Genomic DNA, 16601 nt, shown 5'->3' with positions numbered 1-16601 from the left:
TCCACGACTTCATAATATCTGGCCTTTCCCTTTCTCATAGGCAAATCGCAGGGCCACGCAAAGATAAGGGGATTGGATGATGATTGGGTCTGGCAGAGTCACCATCTGATGACGAATACTCCTCATCAAGATCATAATGGAGATAACAAAAATGTCAATAATATTTGTTGGGAAAGAGATAAGGTTAAATGTGACTAGCGCAGTAGCTTTATGCCACAACTCCAACTCACATAATTTGATCTCATCTGATTATTTTGTATCTGATGAGAAACGCTCCTTATGAATATCATAACGAAGATAACATAAATATCAATAAAATTTGTTAGGCAAGAGGTAACGTTAAATGTGAACTTGACTTTGTCTCAACTTCAATACAGCTGAATCTGTTACCGTCGCAAATAGTTAAACCTGGCTGAAACTAAAAGAGAGACTTATGAATAGTATTATACCAATTTGGAACCCGGACTAGGCCAAAATAGCTTGACCTGATCCAACCCTGACCTAGTGGTGTCCGGCTTTCATTTCAGATTCGAGCCAATTTGGATTAAAACAGGGATCCTTTTGCTCTTTTGAGGTTTGACTAGACCCATACTATTTACAGTCCTAATAACTTGACTAAATTAAAAGTTTTAAGAAAGAGTAAAATTTAAATAGCTAACTAAAAACATTGTTATGATAATCCTTCGGAAACAATTATAGCATCAACAACCAATCTTCATCAAGCACCTAAGAAATGTAACTATCAAGAAGGTTTCACAAACAAAACAAGAAAGATTTGTAAATGGCTATCTATGCGGTCAGCATTTGGATTGATATGCCGCTAAGCTTGACTTATGCAAACTGGGGTTACTCTAAAGTAAGGAGAAAGCGAAAAGAAAACAAGTTTGATAGAAAAAAAACTATATTTAATAATGAGGCATGTTTTCTTTTATAATAATAGTGAGAACTTAAAGAGAATCTATCTCGAAGAATCCATAACCACTAGGTGACTCGAGAACCAATATACCAAACGATCCAAATAAAAAAAAAATCACCATTAGAAAATTAATACATATTCAAGAACAATTAAAGAAGGACATGTAGAGGGTGTCGGCTAGTGTAGTTGGCGAAGTTTTGTGCTTGGGACCAAGAACTTGAGTGAGAGTCTAACTTTCCCCAATTTTTTTTGGCAAGTCATATATAACCCGATAGCACAAGTCTAAATATTTTTAGACAAAAAGCGGAAGGTAGGAAATAAATTAGATCACATAAATGATTTAGTTTGTCATATGTTTGAGGATTCCATTCGAAGCATCTTTTTTTTTTTTCTGCACACTTCTTAATCTTTCAACATATTGTCAGATGCCCCCAATGAATTCGTACTGTAGTTTTTTAGTCTACATAGATTATAAGCCGAGGCTGTTTTGAACCATTTGTAACAACATAGGATCTCATCCAAAATAGCTGTTTAGTAAGGTATTATATGAATTTCTTAAACTACCTAAGACCTATTCAGTGAATAATTGATGTAGGACGCATCCATATGGATTCTCACAATCACTCTCTACATGATTGCATACAAAACTTTAGGAGGCAATGTATGGTCCTATAATCAAGCAGCAAGAAAAGGATACAAACTACAAAAGCTATTACAATGACAACATACCAACCAGTCACTGTTGTTCGAATATTATAACAGCCTGTAGGTGAAGCTAATCAATGATCCGCCTATGTTTATAGCAGGGGAATCCTCTGCAGGGGATTGAATTCAGAGGATGAAGCCATAAAAGACAAAGCTAGTACTAATATTCGTTTCTCATTAGCACTACAAAAATGTTATCGTGACAATTAAACAAGGGGTTTTCTGGGGACAGCCGGATGCACGAAGATTGTGTCGGCTGCCTCCGGTTTCCCCGCTAGTTTTTACCAAAAAAAAAAAAAAAGTCTGTGGCTGCGAAGTTTACCCCCCTCTCCTGCTCTCTTTGCAGCTTTACGGGCCACTTTGTCTACGTCAAATGCTTGCTTCTTGGGCTTTTGAACTCCCTCCACGCCAGAGAAAAAGGGGAGAAGGATTAAAAGGAAAGAAATTAAAAAAAAAACAATAAGAGGTGGAGAGAAGGGACCCGTCTCTCAAATCATCGCTGATAGTGGCTTTTCTCTCTGCAGTCTAAAGTGACCTTTGAGAAATCGCAAGGAAAAAAGGGAGGAGGTTCGCTATGCTCTTTTTCTTCTATCCGTTTCTTCATTCTTTTTAATCCTGCATTCAGATCTGGGTTTCGGCCTCTTCCTCTTTCGGTCGGTGAGGGCTTTTCTGGTTTTCTTGGTGAGGTTTGCTTCTTTCACTGTTTCTGGTGATTTGGTTCTCTAATTGTAGCATGTTTGAGGGTTGGGGAGTGAAAATTTAGTGGAAACTTGGGGGTTTTTGTAGGATCTTGTGGAGGGTTTTTGATTGGAGGAAGAGAGGAAGAAGATGGCCGCAGGTGGAGGCGGAGGTGGGGGTGGAGGTGGAGGTGGCGGAGCGGCGCCGGCGCCGAAGCAGGACGAGTTGGTGCCCCACCCAGTGAAGGAACAGCTGCCCAACATTGCTTACTGCATCACTAGCCCTCCTCCATTGCGTGAGTTGCACCCGAAGCCATCACTTGTTTGTCGAATTTTTGCGGATATATTATTATCTGGTTGCGTTATAAGAACTAAATCTTTCCTTTTTTTAACTTTTTTTTCAAGAAATTTAGGTAACTTGTTCGAGGACTGCTTGGATCTCTTTGTAACTTCAATATATTTCTTGATTAGTTATATGAAAAATAAATGGTTCATTTATTGGTCGTTTATAAAGTAAAACCCTAGTCATGGTATTATTAATCTTTTCTTTGGGTGGGAACTCCTGTTATATTTGATTTCTAGCTGCCAGTGCTCTGTAGGATTTGGTTGATGTGCTCTTGTTATGCAGGGTTTCATAATTTTGTTTTCCATTTGGTATGGGTTTTTGTTTGTTCGGGTCACCTGTTTGGTTTAATGGAAAAAATTCGATGCAACATCATGCATCTTGTGGGTCTTTTAATGCAGCGGAGGCTATGCTTCTGGGTTTCCAGCACTACCTGGTTATGCTTGGCACCACTGTCATCATCCCTACTGCTCTTGTTCCTCAAATGGGCGGAGGAAATGTAAGCCTTAATTACCGACTATGCATATGACCCATGAGGTTGCTGGTTATTTTCAGCCTTGTTTCTTAAAAAAATTGAGTGTGAACATACATTTGTTGCCTTAGGATGAGAAAGCTCGGGTGATCCAGACATTGCTGTTTGTGGCCGGCCTGAACACTCTGTTGCAGACCTTCTTTGGAACTCGTTTACCTGCTGTGGTTGGAGGATCGTACACCTTTGTCGTCCCTACCATCTCAATCATCTTAGCCGGCCGTTATAGTGGCATCGCAGATCCTCATGAGGTTTCTGCCGCATTCTACATCTATCTTTATGCCATTTTGATTCTTTGGCACGAATTGTATAATTTGGATAGTTGCCTTGCAGAAATTCCGTCGCATCATGCGTGGAACACAAGGTGCCCTTATTGTTGCTTCAACTCTCCAGATCATATTGGGTTTTAGTGGGCTTTGGCGCAATGTTGCAAGGTTGGTAGAAGATCCATGTTTCTGACTCCAACAGAAGCCTCTGATAATTCTTGTTGGAAATTTGATGTACTCAATTTTGTGCACATCTATTATCTTTGAATATCCATGTGGCTGCAGATATTTAAGTCCACTCTCAGCTGTGCCTCTGGTTGCTCTGGCTGGATTTGGGCTTTATGAGCTTGGTTTCCCTGGAGTAAGTTTTCTTACTTTTTGTCTTTGGCTAGAGATAACTTATGTGGATCTACTAGAGGGTTGTGATTTTTGCAGATATTCGTGATAGTAAGGGAGTGAAACTTTTATGTGGTCTTGGATGTTTAATACCTGCTCTATTTTTTGATTTCTAAGAGCTGGCAAATTCTGTTATGGACATTCAGGTGGCAAAATGCATCGAAATTGGACTTCCACAGTTAATAGTACTGATAATATTTTCTCAGGTACTATATTGTGATGGATGTCTTAATCAATCCCCCATCTCCTTACTATCACCAAAAGCCACTCAAACAGTCAGCCAATGACAATGCACCCACAAATACATGCGCCTAAGTTTAGTGAAGTTCTGATTTAGCTAATCCTGATTTATTGAATGTTTTTGGAAAATCAATGTATGCAGTACATACACCATGCCATACGTGTACGCAGACCTGTCTTTGACCGGTTTGCTGTCCTATTCTCTGTTGCAATCGTATGGCTTTATGCTTTCATACTTACGGTGGGTGGGGCATATAGAAATGCAGCACCAAAAACTCAACAGCATTGTCGCACTGATCGTTCTGGACTTGTTGGTGCAGCTCCTTGGTAAAGCTCAATCATTTCTTTGATATGATTTTATTATGCTATTCTGTAACTCCTGTATAAATCTGTGCTACGGAGAGATTGAAGCCCAAAATTCACCATGAAGGATTCGGTATCAATGTATCTGCAAACTAGCCAGCTTTTAGTGCTATTGATCCTGGGGAGATAAAGACCTCCAGTTACATCTCCTTGACAACTAATTGTATTCTGTAATTTCTTTATTATTGAAATATCATGCATGCAGGATAAGAATTCCATATCCTTTTCAATGGGGAGCACCAACATTTGATGCAGGTGAAGCTTTTGCAATGATGGCTGCTTCTTTTGTCGCTCTTGTAGAGGTCTGGTTACATGTTATGTATTATATTCGTAAGGACTGGCAGCGAGATGCCTTTTTAGGCTGTCACTGCCTTATAATTGCTAATTTTGCTAGTTTCATTGACATGACATGGTTTAGTCACGGTAAAACTTAACTGACTGGAAGCTCATCTATACATTTTCTGTCACATTGTAGTCAACTGGTACTTTTATTGCGGTTGCAAGGTATGCAAGTGCAACACCATTGCCCCCTTCCATTCTCAGTCGTGGTGTTGGTTGGCTGGTATCAAAATTTGATAGCTTTTCCTTGTATATTCATGATTACGTGGTTTGACCTTGGTGATTGCTGAGTGATTGGGTCATAACTCGTATTTCCTATTACAGGGGATTGGCGTCTTATTGGATGGGCTATTTGGAACAGCAAATGGCTCTACTGTATCTGTGTAAGACTGCTGAGAAACGGGCTTTTTATCTGGACATGATTTAGTTAGTGCATAAAAATATTAGTTGCCTGGTCCGAAGATCTCATCATTTCATTCCTGGTACAGTGAAAATGCTGGTTTGCTAGCCTTGACACGTATTGGCAGCCGAAGAGTTGTGCAAATTTCTGCAGGCTACATGATATTCTTTTCCATTCTGGGTAGGTTGCTTGTTTCTGTTGATTTGGTGTCTGAATTCTGGAATGTGCTTGAATGCTTGAGCTGGTTCGTCCAGGATGTGAACTAACAGTGGAGCATTATTCATAGAACTCAGTTGGATGGAAGAAGATACAGTTGGTTATGATTAAATATCATGGATTATATTCCAAAAGAGGCCACATGCCTTGATGCGATCGGCTTATTTGCATGGCTTGTTTGCTGAACTTGAAAAACTGGATAAATTCTTTGACTAATTGCTGGATATAATTTTACATGCATGCTGTAGCATCAGAATTAGCATTATCGTCTCGATACCCCCCAAGTGCATTGCTAAATTCTTTAATAATATAAATATATATTTTGATTTTCTGCCTAGATTATGTTTTGACGGTTGCTGCTGCTTAAAAATAATAAGTTAGCTTTTCATGTGGTTTTCTCATATATATCTTGAGAAGCTGGAACTTAACCTATTGCATGACTTACATGAATAAATATATGGCATTTCTTGACAACTATGTGCATGTACATTTGAACTGGTCTATCATAAGGTAGTCTGGCAGATTTTAACCAGAATTAATTTTGGCTTTAACTATTTGCCTTGGTTCCGTCCAGGAAAATTTGGAGCAGTTTTTGCATCCATTCCAGCACCAATAGTTGCAGCTTTGTATTGCCTTTTCTTTGCATACGTTGGTATGTTCCTGACACTTAGAATTACTGGTTCTCTGTCACCATGTTAGATCTGTTGCAGTATGATATATACAGCCATCTCATGCACTCTTAATTTTATGTTGTGGTATATAAACAGGTGCGGCTGGTCTCAGCTTTCTTCAATTCTGCAACCTCAACAGCTTCCGGGTAAAATTCATTTTAGGATTCTCCGTGTTCATGGGTTTGTCTGTTCCTCAATATTTTAAGGAGTACACGGCAGTTGCTGGCTATGGTCCGGTACACACTGGTGCGAGATGGGTATGTAATCGATTAATGATTTGTATCGAGCAGCGCAGAATCGTCATTTTTAACGATTTACTGGTAGCTTAATGAGAGTTCTGAAACTTTTTCCAGTTCAATGATATTGTCAACGTCATATTCTCTTCGGAAGCATTTGTTGCGGGCCTCGTGGCATATTTCTTGGACAACACCCTGCAGAGGCGCGACAGCGCGACCAAAAAGGACAGCGGCCGTCACTTCTGGCGCAAATACAAATCCTTCGGTTCAGACCCCAGAAGTGAGGAATTTTATTCATTGCCGTTTAACCTTCATAAATTCTTCCCATCGGTGTGAGCGTGCAGCTTGGCAGTACTGGATACTGTAATAATGCTTTCGTAGTTTTTTCTTCTTTTTTTTTTTTGTCACGATGTTGCTATTTGGTTCTCGTTTTCTATTCCCAGACCTACAACTAGGAGATGATTCCTGAGGATGTTGATCTGACTTTTGTTTTTTTATTTATGTTCATTTTGTATATTTGATCGGTAAAATAGATTGAAGTTGAGAAATTTATTGTCGCTCGTAATTTGCAATTTATTGCGTGTTGAAAAGAAGTAAAGCCACGCCATTCGAAGGGGTAATAGAATCCTTATTATCGTTGTCTCAAGTATCCCCGCAGAAAAATTGTCGTCGTCTCAAGTAATATCCATTTCCATATCAGCTAGCTGTCTTTAACTGAAGCATCCTGGATGAGCCGAACTGCTCGACTCCTTTTTTAGCTTTTACTGGTTGGAGTTCCATGGATCGGACATTCACCGGAATCATTTCACTTTCTGCGTCATCTTAAGTTATGCATTAGGTTAGGAATCATCAAGTTTATTTTGCCAGAATAAGATATTGAACTAAAGTTAATCTTTTTTATATAGCTTTCTGCTTGCTCTGAGTCTCCAACTCGCTGGGAACATGTCATCTATATACGTATCTGCCTCGCAATTAGATAACTGAAACATTTGGAGGGCTAGCCTTTGGTTTGATATTAGAATTGAAATAGTTATATTTTCTGGCATGTTTAGTTCATAATTGGAATTAAAATCATAATAAAATTTAGGTACGAGGAAAAGGTTCAGATTGGATTTTAGAGGATTGGAGCATTCTTATTTTTTAAAAAAAATTAGAATAAAAATAAATTTTTTTCTAATGGAATGAAAATCATCCAATTTTATTTCTATTTTAGAACCTCGACTCCCTCCAATCAAATATGTCGCCGAAGCATTTTCTTGACATGTGCATGTTGTGGTAGTGGAATGCATTTCAGATTGCTGTCATGGTAACGATCCTACTTAACAACAGACCCTTTGTCAATTGATTATTATGTTCCAAATCACTGCATGGTGTGGGACAAGAATCAACTAGGACATGCAGCTGGAAAGTTCCATTAATCACTCTTCCCTTGCCCTTTAGCTTTTTATTTATGGGCACTTTGGTGTCGATGTTTCACAATCTCGGCGTGCAAATTTGATGTGATGCATCATATGGAGGCAAATATATTTGCATTGTCGACAATTATCCTGCAGTCGATCATATGTCCATATGCCCAGTTAAAGACGCAGCAAGCGTTCTCCGGCGACTTGCGCAAGATGACCCATCCATAAAATAAAAAAAAAAAGAAAAAAGAAAATGAACGAAAAGATGACAAGCACATAGACGTCCGTCTGAAAGACAGGCTCATTCATGCTGAGCTAGAGCCGATGTTGCAGCTTAGCCTGAACACACTAACATCTATGTCGAGTTTGGGTTTCTCCAACCTTCTTGAGTGGCCGCCCATATGCTTGAGTACCGTCTATTGCACAGAAGCTTAATTTAGAAATATTTCTACCACAAAATGGCATCCCATATCATGCACAGGGGGCTTACACCATAAAATATGGTTACACTCTAAGTCTATTTTGATCCTCTATGGTTTGCGAGTAAGCTTGCTTGAGGATCTGCTGACAAATCAACCTCTTAGACTGCTGATTTAGTTAAAATCTCTTTGCCATAAATTGCAAAAATTATGTACCAAAAATAAATGCCAAAAATTAGTGGTATGCAAAAAGCTTTAAGGGTACATAAACCATGTTACAACTAGAGTGGGTTAATCCACCCTAAAACAACATTAGGTTTCCTTGTCACACCACTGATGCGCTAACTAGTGGTTCCTTCAGAGCCATTGATGATGTAACACAGGAGCACTTGAATGCTGTGAATCAGCTCTCCTTTGATAAAGGTACAGCAACCTTTCCTCCATACTTAGATAAAACACCGGTGAGGACTGCCCTCTCCTTCACCTTTAACCTGAAGCATAAAACAACAGAATTCAAGATATTCCACAAAGGATTGCACTTAAAACAGAGCCCCATAGACATCGATTCTCGAGTATATACCTGGTCATGGAACCGGGGAGGCTCAAATTTGACGTCTTCACGGATATTTTCTTGATTGTTTTCTTCTTTGAATCTTTTTGTTTCCTTCGTCTTTGCAATGGAGTAGAAAGATTTGAATCCAATGTGTCTGCATTTTTGTCGCACCCTTTTTCCACATCATATGAAAGGGAAGTGTCCGAATGATGAATGCCAGTTTCTACTGCTTTGAAATGAGACAGCGGACCATCTGTGCCATTCTCAATCAATACAGATTCTTGTCCAGTTTTGTCAACTACTGCTATGTCAATAGTTTCACCACAAGAATTCTGTGAAAGTTTATTAATATCAGACCGTGTAGGAACCTCAACTCCCAGGTCAGTAACTTTTGGCTGAGAGAATGTCTGAATGCCATCTACTGACTCCTCAGAAGTGTTAAAAGATCCATGTGAGTTTATGACAACACAATTAATCTGCTTCTGTACCTTCCCAAAAAGCACATGTGTTGTGGAATACTTCTGTACAAACCTGGCACAAAAAGTAGGTTTGATAAGCTAAACGGGGTGGGGTGGTGTGGGGTGGGGGGTGGGGAGATGGGATGGAATCATAGAATCGATACTAATCTTGTATTTGCACAGGTGTGTAAACCCTATTTGCACTTGAGAGTTCCACATGTGGTTGAACAACCAGTAGAGGACTCGAATATTTTCTGGCTGGGGTAGTCGATTCTCTTCAGAGCAGAGAATATTAGGGAATAATAATGACAAAAGTTGTTGGAAGCTTTCATTTTTCCTTGTGATAAAGCAGCCATATGACTGAAATTCTATCATTATGACAAGAACATATTTCAAAATTTCACATCTCCTTGAATAAATTTGAAGTTATTTGTATCATCTTAGCATCAGGGGCGGCCCAATACATTTGGAGGCCTTAGGCGATTCAGTGAATGAGGCCTTTTTTTTAATAATAATTTTTTAATAAATATAAAATATTTTAAAAAAATATGAAAATAGATACCGATCAAGTACATTATTTCAACAAAAAAACATGAATGCAACAAAAATTGGCAAAAAAACTTTTTAGTTTAATATAATTTTTGAATGAAGGTACGAAAAAGTAATTACGCTAAAGGAAGGCCCATAAAACTGATTAAATAACTAAGATAATGCTTGGCAGTACTGTTTACCATGTCAAGCAAGAGCAGAATAGGAAAAGGTTATCCTACGGCACTTCATGGTCAAGGTAAAGGAAAGAATTTGTCCAGAAAGGGACCTCTCTATAAGAGAAAGTAGGGGCATTATGGGAAATTCACTCCATCTAATTAATAAAAGTCCCATCCCACCATCTCCCCTTCAAGCGAGTACCCAAGCAGCAACTGCAACATCACGGCACAGCGGCCATTCAATCTCCAACCTCCCTCCTTTTCTCTCTCTACCAACCAAGAGGGGAGAAGAAACCGAGAGGAGAAAATTAAAAGAATCTCCACCCTCCAAGAAGTCCATCTCCAATCCCCCTATCTTTCTAGACTTTCTTCCTGATGGCCCAGCTGGATCAGGAGTAATGTGAGGGAAGGAAAACCAAGACCAAAACCAAAAAAGAGAAGGGATGAAAGATACGAGTGCCCCTCTGCAGGCCAGGAAACTCTCTCCACGTCCCTTCCATCAAGGGGGAAGACTCGTAGCCAGCTCCTGTTCCCGTTTTATATGGGGCCTTTGCTTCCTTTTGGTCATTGGCCCGAGGCCTTTGCTTCCTTGGTCATTGGCCCGAGGCCTTAGGCGATCGCCTCGGTCGCCTAACGCTCGGGCCGGCCCTGCCTAGCATAGATTCGAAGTAATTTGTAACGTCCTAGCATTGGCTAAAAAAATTATCTTCTTCAACATAAGAAGTCAAAAAGTTTTTCAGTTTCAAATATACAGTGTTGACGGTTAAACTATTTGTATCATAGAGAAGTATACAAAAAAACATGTAAGGTTAGTAATAAATATTAGATTTGATTTGGGCACAAGTGAAAATGGTACACAATACTAGTTCAAGTGATTTAGGAGACAGTTTGCACATACTGATGTATCAGCTGGGAAACTGAAGATTTTTTTCAGCAGCATGAGCTGAACAATGAAGTCACGTAGCTGCTGAATTTCCTAAGGTCGATGATTCCTACTGCTAGACTATAAAAATCATAATGAAGATGCCACACACTTATCTTCTGCAATATACATTAAGCGAAATTTGATTCAGAAAATTTGATTTCTTTTACTTGTTAGAGGTACATAGGATCTCTTATATCATGCTGAAATAAGAAGCAAAGATTGGAATGAGAGCAGTACCTGTTTGCAGCTTCCTCAGACTCAAAGTCAAGGAATGCAAAACCCTTGCAGATAGGATCCCTGGTCTTTTGGTTCCCAGTAACTGCTGGGATTATATTAATAATGCCAGAGAACCCTTTGAAAGCCAAACACAGGTCTCTGTGGATGTTCTTCTTCCTTGGAAGGTTCCACATGCGTACACGAGCCGCACTTGGAATAACATCTATTTCTGAAAATCTCCATTTTAAAACTATAAAATTTCAGCCTTAACCAGAACCAAAGGATATAAAGCAAAAGATATGAAAGAGAAAAAAAATGATGAGACTAGTCAATATGGATCCCATATGTGTTTGTTTTTCTTCAAATTTCCTTCATAATGTGATACGAGCTGCTAAATTGCATAGACTAGAATATTAGAAAATAAGAAGGGCCCATGAATATGAAACAGGAACAGCAAAAATTAGGACCATTAGCCTAGGAAATATCAAGTTTCAAATAAGCACATTAAAGAAAGCATGACTGCAATGACACTTTGCAATGCTCCTCAATTCAGGTTGAGGGATCATAAAAGAGAGGGAGCCGGAAGAAGTTGCATATAGAGATAGTGACAAATATTTGAAGGTTCTTTTAATCTTGGAGGACTTGCCTCTGAAAAGAACCTACAAGGGTCCAAAGTCCAAGTGATATCATCTTCAATCACACCCCCTCAACACTTGCTTGGGAAAAAAAGGAACAAATAAAGAAAGAAAAAAGAAAAACAGATAAAATCCTTTAGGTGCATCTCTTGTACAAATCTTTACAGAAAAATTAGAAATGTCAGCATCTTTTCCACCTACATGTCAATAAGATGGTCAAACACTTGTATCATATCATTTGACCTTCATCAAGTCATGAGCATTTGGCTACTATGGCAGGCATGTCAATAACATGATGTTGGCCAAGAAAATCATGTTTTTTTTCAGACCATGGAGCCAACTGCTACTCTCAATGTACCGTCTGACATTGCCACGGGTCTCAAATTCACGTGGACTTGATCCACATGCTAGCATCAACCCTTTATGCCACAACTGCACCGTGGCCTTTAGCAATGTGGGATTGAGATGTTATCAGCAAGATCTCCCGAAGGCCTCAAAATGGTATTGTATTATTGCGGTAGTGATGGAGTATTTCATGAAATGGGTCGAACTGGATCACATGAAAAAAATGACATTATCTTTCAGCTTCCACAAGAAAGATTCTCTGATGACAGTAAGTTTTTCAAGGACATGTGAACTCATTTCAATAGAATTCATCGATTTTCTGCACCTTATCATCCCCCCGAAGCCATGAAGAAGACATTAATAAAGTAGGAAGACAACTGATTCCAGGCCTAACAGGCATGAGAAGCTCCTGTTCGCATTCTGAGCCTATCAAATATCTACTCCTACAAATGCAACATCATTTTCATTCACTAATTTCATTTTTGTTGCCCTCGCCGAGGCCCCCGAAGGGGAATTAAAGAAGAGACTCGTTCATTTGATCTCCTTGGAAGGATAGCTTCCCGAGAAGGAATGACATAAAAGGTGTCTAGCTTGCCATGAATTACTACATGAGAAGCAGCTTTGAGTGGCCCACCATGCCTAGATATATTAGCGCACTGGAAAAATATCTTGGAGTGCTGCTTTGAAGTAGGAGATCCAATAATGAAGAAGTTTTTTCCCTCTGTTGCACTCAGAATGGGCCAAACTGGGAAGGACTGTATATTGTCACCATGGTTCCCCAAGGAATACATATAGAATTGCTGCTCGGAAGGATAAGAATGAGCAAATCTTTTCAGTGCTATGCACCTAAAAATGTATTATGCCTCGATGATGGAAGCTCTTATGCCAAGGGCACGGGTTAGAAAGCTAGCTTTCAATGGTAGATTTGGTGTAGGGAGAGAAGCAAATGGACAAAGCTCATTAGTACTAAAGAATCAGAGGCTACAAGCAAAAATGAAAAAGCATCTTGTCCTTCTACGTCTACTAGCCTAAAGAACTGGACATTGAGCCCTTTCCTTCTCTACTATGGCTTAGTAAGCTTAGACTAAGAAGCGAAGCATAAGCGGGGGGCAAGAATGACGGTCCTTTCTTTTACTAGGAATGATTGGACGAGGATGCAGCGGCCGCTTCTTGGGATGTTTTGTATTGTCGATCCAACCCCTTGAATTCTAGCGCCCACAACAAGCAGCAAAAAGAGAACTCAAGGCTTGCAGAGAGAGAGAGAGAGGAATATAAGAAAGAGAGAAAGAGAGGAAACCGATCAATACAATACTAACCAATCCTCCACTCACCTTTGTTTGTTGCTGGTAAGCCCCATTCATAAGCAGCACCTTCTCACTATCCTTTAGTGAAGGCTGTGTTGGCTACTTTCTCTAGTGTAGTTTTCCATCCATTCATCTGTCCATCATCTTCATTTTAGAGAGGTAGAGCTAGCAAGTCAGACATAGCCTATTGGCAACAAAATCCATAGTGGAGAGCGACCATCCCTTCCCATCTTAGTGAATCCAATTCAAGTTTCCTTCGCCCAGATTGCAGTGTGAGTCGACATCTATAAGTTATTGGTTGCTGGACGCGCTTTCCCTTGACCTAAACAGCTGGGAAGTGAGCTTTTGAGTTTTGTGTTTGTCTTTCTTTCAGTTTGCTCTCAACATTAGTCCAATGACTTATCCATTTCTGTATCTGTTGATTCTCCTTATCATGAAAAGGGTCGTTGTCCACTCGTCTTTTTTTTGGTTTATGAAAGATTGCTAGCTCGGTGTCGTATCTCATCGAGTCAGCACAAGCTTGTTCATTGCTAGCCGTTCGTCCTTCTTGCAAGTCATCCATTCTTTTTGAACATGAATTAGTTATTCTTGGTTATATATACAAAGATCAGCAAAAAGCATTTTTCAGTTTAAATTGTTTTGATCCTTGTTTGGGTGCCAGATTAGGCTGTTCAAGGATAGACTATGCACTTAAGAGAAAACCTGAAGAACTAAAGCAAAGAGATGGTGGAATAGGACTGGAGGAAGCTTTGGATCATATTATCCCAAAACCATGGGACAAAGCAAATCACCTTTTCAGCTGATCTTCTTATCCAAAGTTTTGAGGATTCAAGTTCCATTGGTTTCCGAAGATTTGTCAGTTTTCTCTATACCCGGCCTTATCTTCAAGAGCCTCCTACAGATCTACAGTAAACAAATACTAGCTAGACATGATAGCGCAATCTTATTTAGCAATATGCGGTCTAGTATGAGTTAAGAACTTCGAACCCAGTTGTAAACAGTCTTCTTCAATCCTGTTCTTTCATGAAATTAAAATTGAGACTCAAGATTTAACAGCATCCTAAAATCAAGCTTCTTTCATGCTAATAATATTCATGAAGATTTACTGACTATCAAACCATTGATCAGTTCCTGATGCAGAAACTAGATACTGTTACTGGTTTCATTGTCAAATCTGATCACATTCTTGGGGAGACCCTGGCCAGGAATCAAAGCTTTCATGAAACCCATCTACAAAGGAATTCAACTCTTCATATTGCTTGCAGTTATCAGGACTCGCTCATAGGAATTGCGACAAGACCCCAGGTATCAGTATTCAATCAAGGCTTGCAGGTAAGCATGCACAGTTTAATGTGAATCAGGCTTCTTGAAAGCAATAGGAAAGCATGATAGGATTGGATTCATACATAAAGAAGGGAACAGCAAATTGATGAGAAAATATATAGTAATAACATGACAGGTAACCGTGAAGCAGGAAACCATCATTCGAAGCCCTAAAAAGATTTAACTGCTTATAAAATTGGGGAGTCATGCAATACGGAGACTCGATAGTATTGGATTGAAGTTGGAATATTGGGCAGAATTAACATCTCAAAAAAAGCATTACTGATGCATAAATAAGCAACCAATGAGCTTGGAATCAGAGCAGAGCCGTGGCTCCATCCTACCTTTACGTCGCGGCTCTTGCTTCTTTGGCCGGGCGGAGGCCGCGCTCTTGGCTTCGTTCTTGAGCTTATTGATGTTGGCAAGCTGGGCTTTCCTGCTCCTCTCCGTCTCTTCCAAGAGCTGCTCCTCGAGCGTGGTATCGTACGTCTTCCCTTCCCCGAACCCGGCCGGTTTGTTCTCCAGCCACCGCGCCATCTCCTCCAAGGGCATCAGCGGCTCATCCCCGTCGTCCTCCTCGTCCGACCCATCGTCGCCGTCGTCGGAGACACCGCCCGGCTCCCTCTTCCCCCCGCGTCGGCGCCCCGAGGCGGCGCCGGAGAGGCCGTTTCCCCTTCCCCGCCGCGCAGACGAGAGCGTAGCGGCCCAGGTGGGTCTCTCGGCATTTGTGCTGCTAAAGAAAGCGGTGGGAGGAGGGAAGGTTTTGGAGGTGGGAGGGCGCACGGAAGGGGGATGATTGGAGGTGGGGAGTGGCACGAGGAGCGCTGCTCCCACACGCGCCATTATCCTCATCTACTGGGAACTCCCGAGCTCTCTCCCATTCTCTTTCTATCTTGGCCCTTGGGAAGTTTGAATATAAAAATTTAAAAGTAAGAAAAAAAAAAAGACAATACCTTTCTAAAAATTTAAATTTATATAAATATCTTTTTAAAATTTATATTTATTTTTATATTTTTATAAAATACTATTTTTTGAAATTACTTTTTTATTTTTTCATCATGATCATCTTATAAATATATATATTTTTTGCACATCTATCTATTAAGAATATTTTAGTTATTTTATTTTGAAACTATTATTTTTTTAATGACGTTAGATGGTGTGGATACCTATGCAAAAATAAGGATAAAAAAACGAATAGGTTAGCAAAACAAGTATTTTACGAGGATATACATGCAAATATTAATTTTAGAAGAGTATCTATACAAAATTTGATATTTAGGAAGAATATTTATGCAAAAAAATCTAAAAAAAAAGATATCTAGTCCACATAAGTTATGGGCCGGGTCCACTCTGATACCATTTGTAACAACCCAGGACCTCACCCAAAATGGCTAGCCGGAAGTTATTATTTGGGTTCCTTGATCCTGTATAAGTACCCAAGATCTACCTAGCGAATAACCGATGTGGGACTAAACACACGCCCGCACGGGTCCTCACAAAACTGCTGGTTTAAGAAAGGCTCGCACACATTTCTATTGATGTACATGATATATATATATACAGAGAATACAGGTTGGTGCATCCTAAAATTAAGCTAAGCTATAATAACAGATCTTCTATGCAAGAAATGTAATTCCTAGAATAGTGCTATGCTATAACAAATTTCTGATAGTATATCTTTTATATAAGATAAACAATAAGCTAGACAAGGAAATGTTTGAATCTTGCTGCAGTTGCCGCTATAACAACAAATCTTCTAAGAAATATAATTTCTAAAATAGTGCTACGCTATAACAACTTTGTAACAACATATCTTTTATATAAGGTAAATAATAAGCCAGCCAAGAGAATGCTTGAATCTCGCTGCAGTTGCTATTCACGGAGGAGTTGATTGTGGTGGATTGATAACTGTCCGTATATGCCGTTTAAGATGGACGTGCCATTAGCAAGGCCTATCTTGGATTTGAGAAGTTGAAAGTGCTAACGAGCTAACGATTTAGTCAGCAGATCTGC

The 16601-nt window shown here is 39.6% G+C and overlaps 2 protein-coding genes across 4 annotated transcripts; one reads left to right on the top strand and one right to left on the bottom strand.

The window, feature by feature from the left end:
• Nucleotides 1–1743: 1743 nt before the first annotated feature.
• On the top strand, nucleotides 1744–6845 carry LOC103699248 (nucleobase-ascorbate transporter 6-like). 2 transcript variants are annotated; one of them, XM_039119331.2, is made up of 15 exons: nucleotides 1744–2302; nucleotides 2408–2594; nucleotides 3043–3140; nucleotides 3245–3421; nucleotides 3504–3604; nucleotides 3722–3797; nucleotides 3979–4038; nucleotides 4215–4399; nucleotides 4641–4737; nucleotides 4911–4997; nucleotides 5099–5157; nucleotides 5263–5354; nucleotides 5965–6042; nucleotides 6158–6318; nucleotides 6415–6845. In XM_039119331.2, the coding sequence occupies exons 2-15, from the start codon at nucleotides 2450–2452 to the stop codon at nucleotides 6631–6633; spliced, it is 1635 nt and encodes a 544-aa protein (XP_038975259.1). In that variant the 5' UTR covers nucleotides 1744–2302; nucleotides 2408–2449; the 3' UTR covers nucleotides 6634–6845. The 2 variants fall into 2 exon arrangements, with proteins under 2 accessions (XP_038975259.1, XP_038975260.1); XM_039119332.2 differs by having other exon boundaries at nucleotides 1744–2307.
• A 1447-nt stretch (nucleotides 6846–8292) lies between these two features.
• LOC103699240 (RNA-binding (RRM/RBD/RNP motifs) family protein) lies at nucleotides 8293–15486 on the bottom strand. Of its 2 annotated transcripts, none has more exons than XM_008781286.5 (4): nucleotides 14930–15486; nucleotides 11000–11207; nucleotides 8700–9203; nucleotides 8293–8610 (listed from the first exon to the last, which is right to left on the bottom strand). In XM_008781286.5, exons 1-4 carry the CDS (start codon nucleotides 15435–15437, stop codon nucleotides 8523–8525), a joined length of 1308 nt encoding a protein of 435 aa, XP_008779508.3. In that variant the 5' UTR covers nucleotides 15438–15486; the 3' UTR covers nucleotides 8293–8522. The 2 variants fall into 2 exon arrangements, with proteins under 2 accessions (XP_008779508.3, XP_026657660.3); XM_026801859.4 differs by having other exon boundaries at nucleotides 11000–11228; nucleotides 14930–15478.
• Nucleotides 15487–16601: the final 1115 nt, after the last annotated feature.

The sequence above is a fragment of the Phoenix dactylifera genome, chromosome 2, assembly GCF_051530095.1.
Source record: "Phoenix dactylifera cultivar Ajwa chromosome 2, Ajwa_hap1_PhDact_Kaust_v1.1, whole genome shotgun sequence".
NCBI lineage: Eukaryota > Viridiplantae > Streptophyta > Magnoliopsida > Arecales > Arecaceae > Phoenix > Phoenix dactylifera.
Note: the sequence above shows the minus strand (reverse complement) of the source record. Positions and strands in the feature narration are given on the sequence as shown.